The 14,634-nt window shown below is 41.3% G+C and overlaps 1 protein-coding gene across 2 annotated transcripts in view; it reads left to right on the forward strand.

Moving 5' to 3' along the window:
- Positions 1-8,376: 8,376 nt before the first annotated feature.
- SNX6 (sorting nexin 6) overlaps positions 8,377-14,634 on the forward strand; it is a 54,645-nt gene continuing 48,387 nt past the window's right edge. For both annotated transcript variants that reach the window (XM_082647926.1, XM_082647927.1), the window contains exons 1-2: positions 8,377-8,398; positions 8,552-8,599. In XM_082647926.1, the coding sequence (XP_082504052.1) occupies positions 8,393-8,398; positions 8,552-8,599 (54 nt within the window). In that variant the 5' untranslated portion in view covers positions 8,377-8,392. The remainder of the gene's footprint in view (positions 8,399-8,551; positions 8,600-14,634) is intronic.

Raw genomic sequence — 14,634 nt, forward strand, 5'->3', positions numbered from 1 at the left:
AACGTGTTGGCCAGGATGTAGGGAAAAGGGAACACTTCTACACACTGTTGGTGGGAATGTAAATTGATGCAGCCAGTATGGAAGACAATATGGAGGTTCCTCAAAAAGTTAAAAATAGAACTACCATATGACCCAGCACTTCTACTTCTGGGTATTTATCTGAAGGAAACAAAAATACTAACTCAAAAAGATATAGGCAACCCACATTCATTGCATTATTTAAAGTAGCCAAGACAAGGAAACAACCTCAGTGTCCACTGATGGCTGAATGGATAAAGAAAATGTTATATATACACATACATACACACACAGTGGATTATTATTTAGCTATTAAAAAGGAATGAAATCTTGTCACTTGGGACTACATGAATTAACCTTGACAGCATTATGCTAAGTGAAATAAATCAGAGAAAGACATATACAGTATGATCTCACTTACATGTGGAATCTAAAAAAACAAAAATCAACAAAAAATTTGAGCTCATGGATACAGAGAACAGATTGGTGGTTACCAGAGGCAGAGGATAGGGAGGGGTACAGGAGCAAAATGGGTGGAAGGGTCAAAAAATAAAAAATCCGACAGCTCATTTGTAACAAATAATTTATTGGGGTTGTGGGTTTTTTTTGCTTTTTTTTATTTTTTGGCTGCACTGCGCGTCATACAGGATCTTAGTTCCCCGACCAGGAAGCGCAGTGTCTTAACCCCTGGACCACCAGGGAAGTCCCTGTAAACAAATGCTTTAGAAAGCATGTTTATAGAAACCTGTTAATAGCCCCACAGTTTTTTTTAAGCTACAGTGCCTCACTCACTGGTGCACGTAAGATTGCACAATCCAATTACCAAATTGAAATTTCATCCAGGAGAACTCATTTGGTATTGAAAAATTATAAAAGCCATATTTGTCAGCATAGTGAACGTAATTGCCAACATTAATTATCTGTTAAGTGACCAAAAGAATAAAAGCACCTTGCTCTAAAAATTAATGTGATATGATTAAGAGAAGTCAAGGGGTTTCTCAGCTCCTGAATTCAGTCTACAAAAGATGAAAACCTATAGTTTTGATGACAGTGCACTGTGAGTAGACAGAATATCCAAAAATGGTTTGAAGTTGTTAAGTTTTTGGTTTATGGATTAATCATTTTTCTGGAGACAACTTGAGTCATCAACATTCTTTGCAGACAAGGACTTTAAAAAATATTTCAGATTCCAAATATGGAGAAAAGGGGAAGTGAAAAAGCTTCTTACACACACGCGCACACACACACACACACACACACACGAATGACAAAGGGCGGGAAACCCTAGAGAAATAGAGTAGAATATCTTATTTGGTGGAAGCACATTTTTTATTTTGAGGGTAGAAATTAACTAGAGGAATAATGGGTTACATGCTGCATAGAGTTCAATAATTTTGTAAAATCTCTTAAAATCCTTTTTTCTGTGGTCTAAAAAACACAGCTCCATCTTAGGTTGTACAAAAGGTGTGTTCTTGAAAATCTGAGTAAAAATGTAATTTTTTGAAATTAAATTCTCTAGATGTCTGAAAGTTTTCTGACTTTAAAATAAAATCAGAATGATCTCTGGATAGAATTCTTCTGATAGGTAATAAACAGTAGGATTCTTAGCCTGCTCCACTGTACCTAGAATGCAACTTAAGTCATTACACCACATATTTTATTTCAAATAATTGTTTGAAAGATTTGCACTCTTGGGACTTCCCTTGGTTAAGGACTGGCCTTCCAATGTAGGGGACGCAGGTTCAATCCCTGGTTAGGGAACTAAGATCCCACATGTCGCGGGGCAACTGAGCCCTCACGCCACAACTACTGAGCCCACGCGCTCTGGAACCCGCGCACCACAACTCGAGAGAAGCCCACGCACCGCAACTAAGACCCGACACAGCTAAATAAATAAATAAATAAATAAATAAATAAAGCATTTGCACTCTGGTTGTTGTGTTTCTGTAGGGCCTGAATCCTCAAGTGAAATAATGGAATATGACAAAAGATGAGAGAAAGTATATCTAAATAGGGCTTGGTTTCCCTTCTCCTAAAGCATTTTACATCTGGGCATAAGGAGTTGGGGAATCTTGAATTTGAGCTATTATATTATGTTATATTATATTATATTATTTTCTGACCACTTGTGAGTGTCATATTTCAGGTACTTTCTCATATTTCCTTCAGGTTTTATGTCTTGTGCTTCCACTGCAGCTCTGGGATGGAGAAATGAGGGCATCAAGTCATGAATATCAAAATGTAACTTAGAAATAATTTAATGTAATATATGTGCTGCTATTGTTCTAGTCATGGAGCAAAATTAAACTGTTCTCCCCATCTGTCCCTTAAGCAACTCATGTTAAGTATAAGCAAAAGAAAGTGTGCTAGACTTTAGTTCAACAATCTTTGGCTTCCAAATGGAATTCTTCCAAATAGAATCAGAGGTACCGACATGAATCAATTAATCCACATGTGCCCTAGGGTCTGGGTTCTATAGATATCATGTTGCTTCTTCACTTGGTCCTCAGACACCATGGTCAAGATCAGCTGGTTCGCTATTGGTGCTGATTCCCAGGTCTGAATCCCAGGGAAGTGGGAGTTGATTGTTTCTCTAAGAGTAATTTTCATATCTGGAACATTATCTTTTCCACCCTCAATCTACTGCGACATGACTTTTTTTTTAATCTTCTAGATATGGTCTCTGTGTTGCTTACCTGCGTATTGATTTATTTAACTAAGGTGTGGTTTGCTTTTTTTTAACTCCTAAATTATAGGGGAGGATCAAGGAGATTTACTTTATTTATCTGATTTTGTCCATTAACTGAAGTCAATAACTTTCAATCTACAAACTTACTAGAAAAAAAAATTGTGGATATTTATGTAACCTTGGAAGAGGCAGGATCTTTCTTGGCATTATCACTAAAATAGAAGCCTAAAGGAGAAGATGGATGGATCTAAGTACACTAAATTTAAAAACTTGGGCATGTCAACAATATCGTAACCTAAAATTAAAAGGCAAAGTTAACTTTAAAATATATCTTTATCATCCTTAATAAAGGGCTTTTACCCTTAATATATAAAAAGCTTTCAAAAACAGTAGTAAAAATATAGGCTAAGAACAGATATAGGTAATTCACAGAAGAAGAAATACAAATAAATAAATGAACAAACAAATGTTCAAAGTCACTAGTCTTTCAAGAAACGCATGTTAAAACAATGAGATTTCATTCTTATCTTGTAAATAAATTGTTCAATGAATGTTTTCTTTCATGCCTGCTATGTGGCAGGCACTGTGCTAGATATAGAATACCCATGTATGGGTATGTGTATGGGTAGAAGGCAGTATGAGGGACTTTATACAATGGACTTTATATTTATTGGGTTGGCCAAAAATTTCCTTCAGTTGTTTGGTTTTATTTTATTTTATTTTATTTTTGACTGCGTTGGGTCTTCGTTGCTGCACGCAGGCTTTTCTCTGGTTGCGGCGAGCAGGGTCTACTCTCATTTGCGGTGCGTGGGCTTCTCATTGTGGTGGCTTCTCTTGTTGCAGAGCACAGGCTCTAGGCGAGCAGGCTTCAGTAGTTGTGGCACACAGGCTCAGTAGTTGTAGCTCGTGGGCTCTGGAGCGCAGGCTCAGTAGTTGTGGTGCACGGGGTTAGTTGCTCCATGGCATGTGGGATCTTCCCTGACCCGGGTTTGAACCCGTGTCCCCTGCATTGGGAGGCAGATTCTTAACCACTGAGCCACCATCTAGCTGATTGAATATTATACAGTTATTAAAATTCATGCTGAAGAATAGAAATATACTTAATAATATGACATAATATTACAAAAAAGTCTTGATTATGTAAATTAAAATGCTATATGAGGCATATGCACGGGAAAACATTTAAAAGGATATTTGCCAGGACTTCCCTGGGGGCACAGTTGTTAAGAATCTGCCTGCCAATGCAGGGGACACGGGTTCGAGCCCTGGTCCAGGAAGATCCCACTGCCGCAGAGCAACTAAGCCCACTGGCGACAACTACTGAGCCTGTGCTCTAGAACCCACGAGCTACAACTACTGAGCTCGCGTGCCACAACTACTGAAGCCTGCGTGCCTAGAGCCTGTGCCGCTCAACAAGAGAAGCCGCTGCAATGAGAAGCACGCACGCCGCAACAAAGAGTAGCCCCCACTTGCTGCAACTAGAGAAAGCCTGTGCACAGCCACAAAGACCCAACGCAGCCAAAAATAAATAAATATTTATTTATTTAAAAAACAAGGATATTTGCCAAAATATGAAGAGATTATCTCCAAGTAGTGGATTATAAGTGATTCATTTTTTTCAGAGCTACCTTTGAAACTAACAGATTTGAGCAGTGTCAGAGAACATGCCTTTGTTGATTGCTTTGTTGACTGCTATTATACAATATTATTTTATTATTATACAATAGCACTTATAACTTTCTACCCCACATCTGCTTCTCTTCCTCTCCTTCCTGGAAGCTCCAATTTTATTCAGGTACCCACATTCTTCTAAGAAGCCTTTCGGTTTGGGGAGGCTAGCCCCAGTCCCAGCCCTAGAGGTAATTCCTGACTGGCCTAAGGGTAAGACTTAAGACAATCATAGTTATACCCGTCCCCTTTAAGGGTGGGCATGTGACCCCGTTCTAGACTGGGAGATATGAGAGGCCTACAAAAGGGAGGGGTCTGCCGAGCAAATTTTTTCTGCTTGTAGATGTTGTTCTGTCGGTATGTGAAACCTAAAACTGCCCCAGTCATCTTGGACCATGAAGAGAACCAGTCTTAGAATGAGGTTATTACTGAAAATGGCAGAGTGGAGAATTAGAAGGCATCTAGGTCCTTGATGGCGCCATTAAGCTACTGATTATACTATGCCCAGAAACTCCTTATGTCTTTTTTCTTTTAATTAACTAATTTATTTATTTGGGGCTGTGCTGGGTCTTCGTTGCTGTGCGCGGGCTTTCTCTAGCTGCGGTGAGTGCGGGCTACTCTTCATTGCGGTGCACGGGTTTCTCATTGCGGTGGCTTTTGTTTCGGAGCACCAGCTCTAGGCGCGCAGGCTCAGTAGTTGTGGCGCACGGACTTAGTTGCTCCACGGCATGTGGGATCTTTCCGGACCAGGGCTCGAACCCGTGTCCCCTGCATTGGCAGGCGGATCTCAACCACTGCGCCACCAGGGAAGCCCACTCCTTATGTCTTGATTTTTTGTTGTGAGATAATGTTTCCTTACTGCTCAAGTTTATTTGAATTGGCAGTTTCTGTTACCTTCAACTGAAAACATCCTAATGATATAGCGTACCTTGGAAAAAAATAGCATAGTATAGTACAACAATCTTCGGTAGAGAATTTTGTTGTAGCATAAACTCCAGGGAGAAGGAGGGAAGAATTAGGACCTGAAGTTTATCCAAAACCAAAAATAATCTCCTAGAATTTGAGGAAGTGAGAAACTGGTAAAAATACATTTTGGTGAAGACTTCTTTGATCAGGACACGATAAAAGGAATTAGTTTTCTTCTCCATCTAATTAAATAATTATTGTTTCATGTTTTTGAAGTTTTTCTTCCAAAAAAAAAAAACTTGACTTTTGTTTGACAAATATGTTCAACATCAATCCAATTTTTGATTTCCAAAATTTTAAAGTAACTCATTCATTATTCTCTAAAATTTTACTCTTCTTTAAAATCTTCCAATGCATGTCTTTCGAAGTACACTATTGGGAAACTATTCACTATTACATTTTACTTTCCTATAGCTAAATCTATGAAGTAATCAAACTGTGATTCAACATAATTTGCTCATGAAATTTATATAAAGTAGGTAATTTCATAGAAATCTATCAAACAAGATGAAAAATTGATTATTTGGTTAAAAGTATTCGAGAAGTGGTTTAGCTTTAATATCTTCTTGATTTATTTTACAAGTAGTAGAAAAATCAGTTATGTGAGCTTATCTTAATTTCTTTTCTTTTCATATTCCTTAACTTCTATAACTGGCTTTTTGATAGTTGTTAGTATCAGTTACTGATCACTCCTTCTTATCATTCACACAATATATTTCGAGACCTTTGCTGAGGAAGGAAGGCTCAGATATTAATGAGCAACTTTATTATTTCAAGTTTGGCTTCTCTGCTCCTGTGAGTTTTCAGCTATTGATTTTAGCTACAGTAATTACTATATGTCTTTGTTTTTCAGAACTAGTGATCTTAAAGTTTTGGCATTTGAGAATTTTAATGTTTCTGTACAATGTTCCTGGACTTGGCTTAAATATTGAAATTTAAAACACTTGGTTAATGATCAGAAACATTTGACATTGTCCTATGTGGCACTCCTTGATCTTTGTGCACAAGGACACACCTGACCCTTGTACCGGTTGTGTACAAATCCCACTCATTAACTGTAGCTCCGCTCTTCTGTCTCCATCTAGGAAGTGTAACCTTATAGGCATTATCTTCAAACCAAAAACAAATTATTGGGAAATATTGGCACCTTTTATCAGCAACAAGTTACTGGAACATTCCTCCTGACACTTCATGACACTACACGGACACCAGATGATGCCTCATGACTCCCAGTGAAAAACATTACTCTAGTAGTTACTACAATGCACTGGGAAATAAGAAACAAAAGACCAAAAAAAAGTCGTCTCCCTCATGTCGGAGAATAACCCTTGTTGGTGCAATAACTTAACCTCTCTATGCCTAAGGTCTCCTTACACACAAAATGAAAGTTACAAGTTCTCATGAAAATGTCTGGAAGATTAACATTATTATTTTGTGGGAATTCCCTGGCATCCCAATGGTTAGGACCCCACGCTTTCACTGCAGAGGGCGCAGGTTCAATCCCTAGTTGGGGAACTAAGATCCTGCAAGCTGCGCAGCATGGCCAAAACCCCCCAAAAAACAACAGCAAAAAACCCATTACTGTTTTGAGAGCTTCAATTCAATAAGATAGGATGGGAGGGCCTGGCAAAATAGGGAATCAACTGTGGAGGGCCTGGAATCACAGGCCGTGGAGTTGGACCTTCACGTAAGGGAGACTTGGGAAGATTACTGAACAGGGTAGTAGCATAATCATCAATACCTGTGTCTTAGGAGGAAGACTGGCAGCAGTGTATAGAATGGTGAGAGAGAGATGGAACTAAGAAAAGTTATGAGAGTATTGCAGAGGGCCAGACCAGGGTGGGGGGGAGATAAATTAAGAGTTTGGGATTAACATATATGCAATACTATATATAAAATAGATAAATAAGGACCTACTGTATAGCACAGGGAACTATATTCAGTATCTTGTAGTAACCTATAATGGAAAAGAATCTGAAAAAGAATATATATATGTATATACATGTATATATATATGAAACTTAATCACTTTGCTGTACACCTGAAACTAATACAACATTGTAAATTAACTCTACTTCAGTTTTTTTTAATGGTTTTTAAAAAATGGGCCAGACAAGAGATGCTGAGGGTAATTGCTGTGGAAGGGGGTTGGGAAGAGGAATGAGACCAGTTTAAGAGGTAATGGCACATGATAAATTACAGATGTAATAGGATTTGGTTACTAAATGATGTAACGAGTGAGGGAGAGGAAGGAAGGACTTGAATGGGACTTAGGTTTCTGGCCTGAACATCTGAAGATACTGATGCCATTAACTGAATGGGAGTACAGGATTGCTTGTTTGTGCGTGTGTGTAATAGAAAAAGTGGGGCAGGGGGTAAGGAATGACTTTTGTCTTGTCTCAAGTGCCTGTGGACACCCGTGTGTGCTCTACAACTGGACAGTTAGAGTATGCCTGGGGACGTTTCTTGGTATAAAGAAAAGGAATACTCTTGTAATGTGAACAGCTCATTTACATAGTGCTCAACCATTAGCGCCCCAAACCCTGAGATAGTTATTGCCTCGCTAGCAGTAAAAGCTTGATTACAGCCCCTGACTGATGACGGTGTAAAGGGCCTGGGATCCCACAACTTCTACGGGCAAAATATTAATTGTGATTAATTATCGTGTGGCACTATACAAAGACTAGATGATTAACTGTGGCTTCTGGAGGGCGCTTGCTTGGTTTTTCGCCGCAGCCCTCAGAGAACGGGAACTGGACAGCTCCCCGGGTGGCCTTCGGCCCTTCTGGGATCAGAGCCGCCCAGCCGCGAGCAGTCTCCAGACACGTGAGCCTGGGCCTTCGGGCCCACTCGGCCAAGGGTGGTTTGACCTTGGGCGGAGGGCACTTCCTTCCTTCTTCCGCGCTCTCGGACCCCGGCCCCGTCGGGGCGGGCGGGGCGGGGCTGCTCCGAGGCCCCGCCGCCGGCCCCGCCCCGCTTGCCGGCCGCCGCCGGCTCCCTCCAGCCCGCGGTGCGGTGCGCGCCTGCGCCAGCCCTCGCCTCGGAGCAGCCATGATGGTGGGTGTCCGCGGCGCCGAGTCCCGGGCGCGCGTTGGGGGCGGCGGGCGCGGGGCGGGTGCGGGGGCCGCGCCGGCCTGACACTAATGTCTCCCCTTGTGTCCCCCCCACTCCATCCTTTCCCCGGCGCGGCGGGCCCCGCCGACCTCGCAGGAAGGCCTGGACGACGGCCCCGACTTCCTCTCGGAGGAGGACCGCGGAGTAAGTTCTGCCTCCTTCTGGCTAGCGGGACCCTCCCTCCCTCGCCTTGGTCCAGGGGTGTGGTACGGGAGAGGGGTGTCTCCGGTCGCACGGCACCCCCTACCCGCCGGCCTCCTTTCGATTTCCTCGCCGCACCGCGCCCCGCCCTCCTGCAGCCCTTCCTCCCTTGGGGCCGTTCGGTTCTGATTTCCCGGGGACCCGCGGCTGCTCTCGGCCCCCGCCACGGCTCCGACTCTTCTGTGGACCTCCTTCCCCGGCCGGTCCGGGTGCAGGTGGGGAAGTGGAGGTGGAGGCCGGAGCTGGACACCCGCCGCCACCACGTTGGGGACTATGAAAACCCATTGTCAGACCTTCCTGCCGGCACCTTCAATTTCCCCTTGGGGGGACCTCTCGAACCCGCCCTTGCCCACCCTTCTTTTCCTCTAAAACATTATAGTACGGGGTTGTTCTAAATTACCCTTTTGCACGGGATTTTACAGTTGCCGAATCTAAACTCTTCTCCAGTATCCTACCAGATTTTGTGAAGTGCTGGTAGTCCACAGTACCTTTACTTTTCCTAATGTCCAAAAAAATACATCTTTTGCAGAGATCCCTTGGTGGTGATTTGAGGCAGTGCATTTCAGTTCAGAAAGGGCCTTCAGGGCTATGATTCCTCCCTCCCACGCTCTACCCCCATTTACCTTGGCCGAAGGGTAGTAATCTGTATAGTGCCTTGTACAAGTGAGCACTTGAAAAACATTGATACATGATAATTGCAGCTCAGCAACGTTCCATGGTTCCTTCACATTTAACAGTTTGCACTTTAGTTTTCCGTTTTGCTTTTACTTATTTATCTTAGACAATGTGAGAGACACGTCTGTTAGTCGATTTTGGGCAGGTGATAAAATATTTTTATAGGATGTTATTCCTGGTTTTTTTAAATAAGAGATAAGGTAGTTAGTATTAACTGATGACCTTTATAAAGTTTTAAAATGGTAAGAAAGATGCAGAAGGTGCTGCATATTTTTATAAACGATGAATTAATAAATTTCTCAGTTTACAGAAAAGCATCATTTAGAATTACTAGTTTGCATGAAAGCATCATGTAGGATTTCTGGTTATTTCTTAAAATTTTAGGTTCTAATGAATTTTAAGACAAAGTGCATGTGTATGAATGTGTATATGTATCTTCTGGGGTAGGGGAATCATAGTAATAGTCATATCTGGGCACTGTGTTAGCACTGTATAAGCATTGTTTCCTTATATCCTCTTATCATCCTTGTGAAGCTTTTAGTATCCCCCATTTACAGATGAGAAATCTGAACCTCAGAGAAACTAAGTGAGTAGTCTGAAGTCACACAGCCAGTGAGTGAGAGAGGTGGACTTTAAACCATGCTGCTGACATCAAAGCCAGCGCACATATTTCTCAAAGTCGTCTTGAAACACTTGCATCAGAATCACCTGGGGTGTTTGAAAAACTAAAGTCAAAAGTTTCTGGGCCCACCCTCTAGTAAATCAATCTCTTGAGGTAGGGAGGACAGATAAGTACTTTGTTAACTAGCAAGATGATTCCATTGTACACTGAAGTCTGATTATGGCTGCACAAAGTTATCCTGCTATTGCCTCATTTCAGGAACAGAAATTTCAGGCCTGTTTAAATTTCCTTATATTGTGTTTGTCCTGATAGAAATAGAGTGCCATAAATAGATTAGAACTTTTAGGCATTGCACTTTTAGTTTAGATTGCTTGTTCAGCCTTTTAAGAAAGTCTTGATAGAGAAAAAGCATGCAGTACCTATTTGATACAAATTGTAGGGGGGACATCACAGATTCAAAAATAATAGTGCAAGCATTTCATTCAAAGCAGTAAGTAAGCAAAATTAAAGACAGCATTTTAAAATACATTTTTAAGCAGCCTTAAATTTTCATTATGATTTGGAACAGAAGAGAGTCTTACAGCCTTAAGAATATACTGTTTTGTAAGAAACTTAAAAAGCAGACTTTAAGAATACACAATATTGAAAATTATTGGCCACTTTTTGATCTCTTCGGTTACACCTCTGCATAGATGGGTATTTTTTTCTTTCCCAAAGGAAGGACAGTAACATATTATTTAGTAAACAAATGAGCCCTTTGAACTGGACACATTTTGCTCTGATGTGCTTGTTAAATAGAGCAGTACATGCCAGCATGATGGCGTAATTCTCTTAGCATTTGATTTGAATTCTAAATAATATGTTTATTGTTTTCAGAATTACTTCAGGTGGAGGAAGTGCACCTCTCCTGGACTCCTAGGCTTGCTCCTCCCTCTTATTCCTTATCTTCATTAATGTCATCATTTGTAGTCCTTCATGCAAGAAGCTTCTGAATCATAACCTTCATCCCCATACCAGAACAGTCACTGAGGCCAGATAATTTCACCTCAGAAATGTTGTTAGCCCATCTTTCATTTATATGGCCACAGTTAAGTTCCCTCTATCTCTTGCCTGGACTGTAGCAGTATCTCATTGGTCTGTCTCCAGGCTCTCTACTTTCCAGTCCAGACTGCACATGACTGGTAGTTACCTAACTGAAATGATTAGATCATATGGCACCAATAGTCACAAGGACTTAACGGGGACCCAGTTCTTTTTGCAGTAAGGTCCAAACTCCTTATGCTAGCATTGAACACCGTTCATAACGCTTTCTGGCTGACTTCATTTCTCAAGATGCCCCTGCCCCATACACACACACACACACACACACACACAATAGGCATATTCTAGTCTACTTGTCATTGCCCAACCACCTCTGCACTTTAATGTCTGCTTTATGCATGCTTCTCAGTGTTGTGGAGTGGGTTTTTTTTTCCCTCACCTTTTTTTTCACATGAAATTTGACTTAACCTTTTAAGACTTGGCCCAGATGTTTGCATTTTCTTTTGTACCTACTCAGCATTTAGCTTGAACATATTCCACATTTATTGATAGTTATTTCTGATAAAAACGTGACATAGATTTCGTTGGCAAAGGATAAGATGAATGTTGGCAGAGGAAGAAGAGAAAGTTCCTGCCCTGGGGCCATGGCAGTGTAGTGAGGAGCTTACCGGTGAAGTGCTGTGGGAGTACGAAGGAGAGTGAAGACATAATGGTAACTACACAACTGATGAAGCGTTTGCTGCATACTAGGGACTTTCCACACATCAACTCAATTCTCAAATCCCTGTGAAGTAACTGCTACTATTATTCCTACTTTGGAAAGGAAAAGTGAGGTTCAGAGAGATTAAATAACTTGCCCTGGTTCATACAGCCGGTATGAGCTGTATTCAAACTCAGGGAGTCTAGCTATAGGTACTGGGCTGTTAACCACTGTGCTGTTGCCTACAGGAGCTAAGCCTTAAATGTTGATTGTGTAGGCTCCCAGGGATGGGGAAGGCTTGCCAGCAGAGAGGATAACATGTAGGTAGGTCATTAGGTTCCACCTGGAGCACTTTTTCTTACTGGAAGCAGGAGTAGATATGGGTAATACAGATAAAGTGCATAATGTGGGAAGTCCTGAGGGATCACCAGCTAGGAAGGACATATGCCCAGATGAAAATAGCATTGTAGATGACTCCGATGTGGAAGGTGGATTGCTTCTTCCTTGCAGAAAGCAGAGAAACCTGTTACCAGGCTTTTGTGGCAGTCCAGATGAGAAATGTTAAAGGTAGAACTAAGGCAGTGGAAGAAGGGATGAAGGAGGGGACATAGCAGAGAGATATTTAGAAGATAGAATGCACAGGGCATAGTGGCTGAATAAATACATGTGCTAGACAGAGGAGAAGGAGATGAGGAATATACGAGAGAATAGCAGAGTTAGAAGGTAGATAATAAGTTTGGTTTTCAGATATGTTGGATTTGAAGTGCCTGTGAAGTGTCTAATCCCTTCCCTGCCAAACTAGAAAGTAAGATCTGAAAGGGTGAAGATTGTGTCCTTTCATTGCTCTATCGCAAGCACATCTGACAGTGGTTGGCACGTTGAAGGCACTCAGTTGTTTAATAAGTAAATACATCCAGGTGGATATGTCTAGTTAGTAACTTGAAATTATGATTGGGAACTTAGAATAAGAGGTGTGAGTTGAAGGTATAAATTTCAGAGTTATTAGTCAAGAATGGCCGAGTTTGCCAACGCTAGATAGTATCCAGCGGGAAACAGCATTCACAGGCCAAGGAGAAGAAATGGACTAACTGATGGGGCTGAGATGAGTGGGGAGAAAATGAAAAGAGTCCCCAGAAGTTGAGAGAGTTTTAAGGACATGGTCAGAATGATCATTGAGGCAAAATACCGAAGAGAGATCCAGAAGACTGCAAAGTATTGGATTTGGAAATTAGGTCCTCACTGTGTGGAGGTGTTGTGAGACCAGGGCTAACTTGACTAGAAGAGCATTGTACAAGCAGGTTCTAGAGCAAACAGGCAGATTACCTGCTCAGGTAGCCGGAGAGCTCTGCTCTCCATGGGACACCACTCCTTCTGAGAATGCAGAGGAGATGGTGAGTACAGATCTATTTATAGAAAGGCTTATTGATGGGTCTGAGGGAAAACAGCTGCTAATGTTTATTTCTTGGGGATGTGGGAGACAGGGTCACTTGTTGAGCATAGGGTGGAAATGCAATCGAGGGTTGAGATAGTAAAGCTTTGGAGTGGTTGCTCAGGGAATCAGAAGGGGAGCTGAGCAGATCGACCCTGGACTGTTGAATGGTTTTAAGAGTCTAGTGCAGTTGGGAGAGCAATAATTTGTAGTGGACAAGCACAGACAGTTGTGACTTTAGCCACACTCAGCTCAAAAAAGCAAAGAAAGTTGATGATTGAATTGATCCTACATGTGGGAATTTGCAAGCCAAGTACGGCAAAAGAGCAATGGGAGTTGACAAGACCAGCAAGAAAGGCATTGGAGTGACATCATGCGACTCTAGTAATGTTTTGTTATTCCTAGTATGATGGATGAAAGGGAATCTAGTTTCCGGAAAGTATATGTATAATCAACCGTTGATTTGACTGCTGAGTATACAGAGTATCATAATGGAAATAATTTATTACAGGACTTCCAAAATCATAACTGGTTGTAAATCAACTACTTCAATAAAAATTTTTTTTAAATCATAACTGGACTAGGAGTAAAATAGATTTAAATTTTGGCCTGAGTTAGTGAACTTAACAGAATTTCTGTCTGCCTCATGGGGTTTTTCACTGATTATACTGTAATTCCCTAGAAATAGTTTCTTAGCCCTGTTACGGTTCGCGCCTTTCTTTCAGGGCTGCAGTGAGCCAGAAGAATAGGGCCTGGGGGGCCACTGTAAGGATTAGGCTTTTCTCTAAGTGGGAACCCCTTAGGTTTTGAGCAGAGGAGTGATTTCTAGTTTAGTGGGATGGTTCCAGTGGCCCTATAAGGAGTATAGATTGAAGAGGGAAAGAGGCAGAAGCAAGAGACCAGTTGGGAGGCTGTTGCAATAATCAGTTATTTTCCTTCTTCCTTCCTCCTCCATCCATCCATCCATCTCTGTACATGTACTTTTCTGGCAAAAGATTAACAGTTAAGTTTTTAGGAGTGTCATAAGGTTGATACTTTAACATGTAAACACATCAGTGTAGTAAACTAATAGTGAATGTCCTCTTTACTAAGTAATTATATGTGAAGAATTAATCTATCAGCAGTAGGGCAGTGTCTTTAGACTATTTTTCTAAGGATAGTGTGTTTTGCTTAATCATTTTCTCTGCCTGGGCTTTCTCTTGACCATGACACAGGTGTTTAACCTAGTCAGTCTTTGACAAAAGGAAGTATTGGCCCAGATAAGGATTAAACTGGTGAATATAGTCCAGTTAGAATTTCCTCAAACTGACCTCACTACTTGCAGAGTTAATTAAATGTTGATGAATCACAAGTTGTTTGCTTTGACTCTTGCCCTTAACCAAAACTGTCTAAAATTACTGACTTTTCTGTAAACAAAGAAAAAAATCCACCTGGAAAATCTGTGTACATTTTATGTAATTAACACTAAATTTACAGGAATTCCCTGCTGTCCAGTGGTTAGGAACTCCGTG

The sequence above is a fragment of the Grampus griseus genome, assembly GCF_964374135.1.
Source record: "Grampus griseus genome assembly, chromosome: 2".
Classification (NCBI taxonomy): domain Eukaryota; kingdom Metazoa; phylum Chordata; class Mammalia; order Artiodactyla; family Delphinidae; genus Grampus; species Grampus griseus.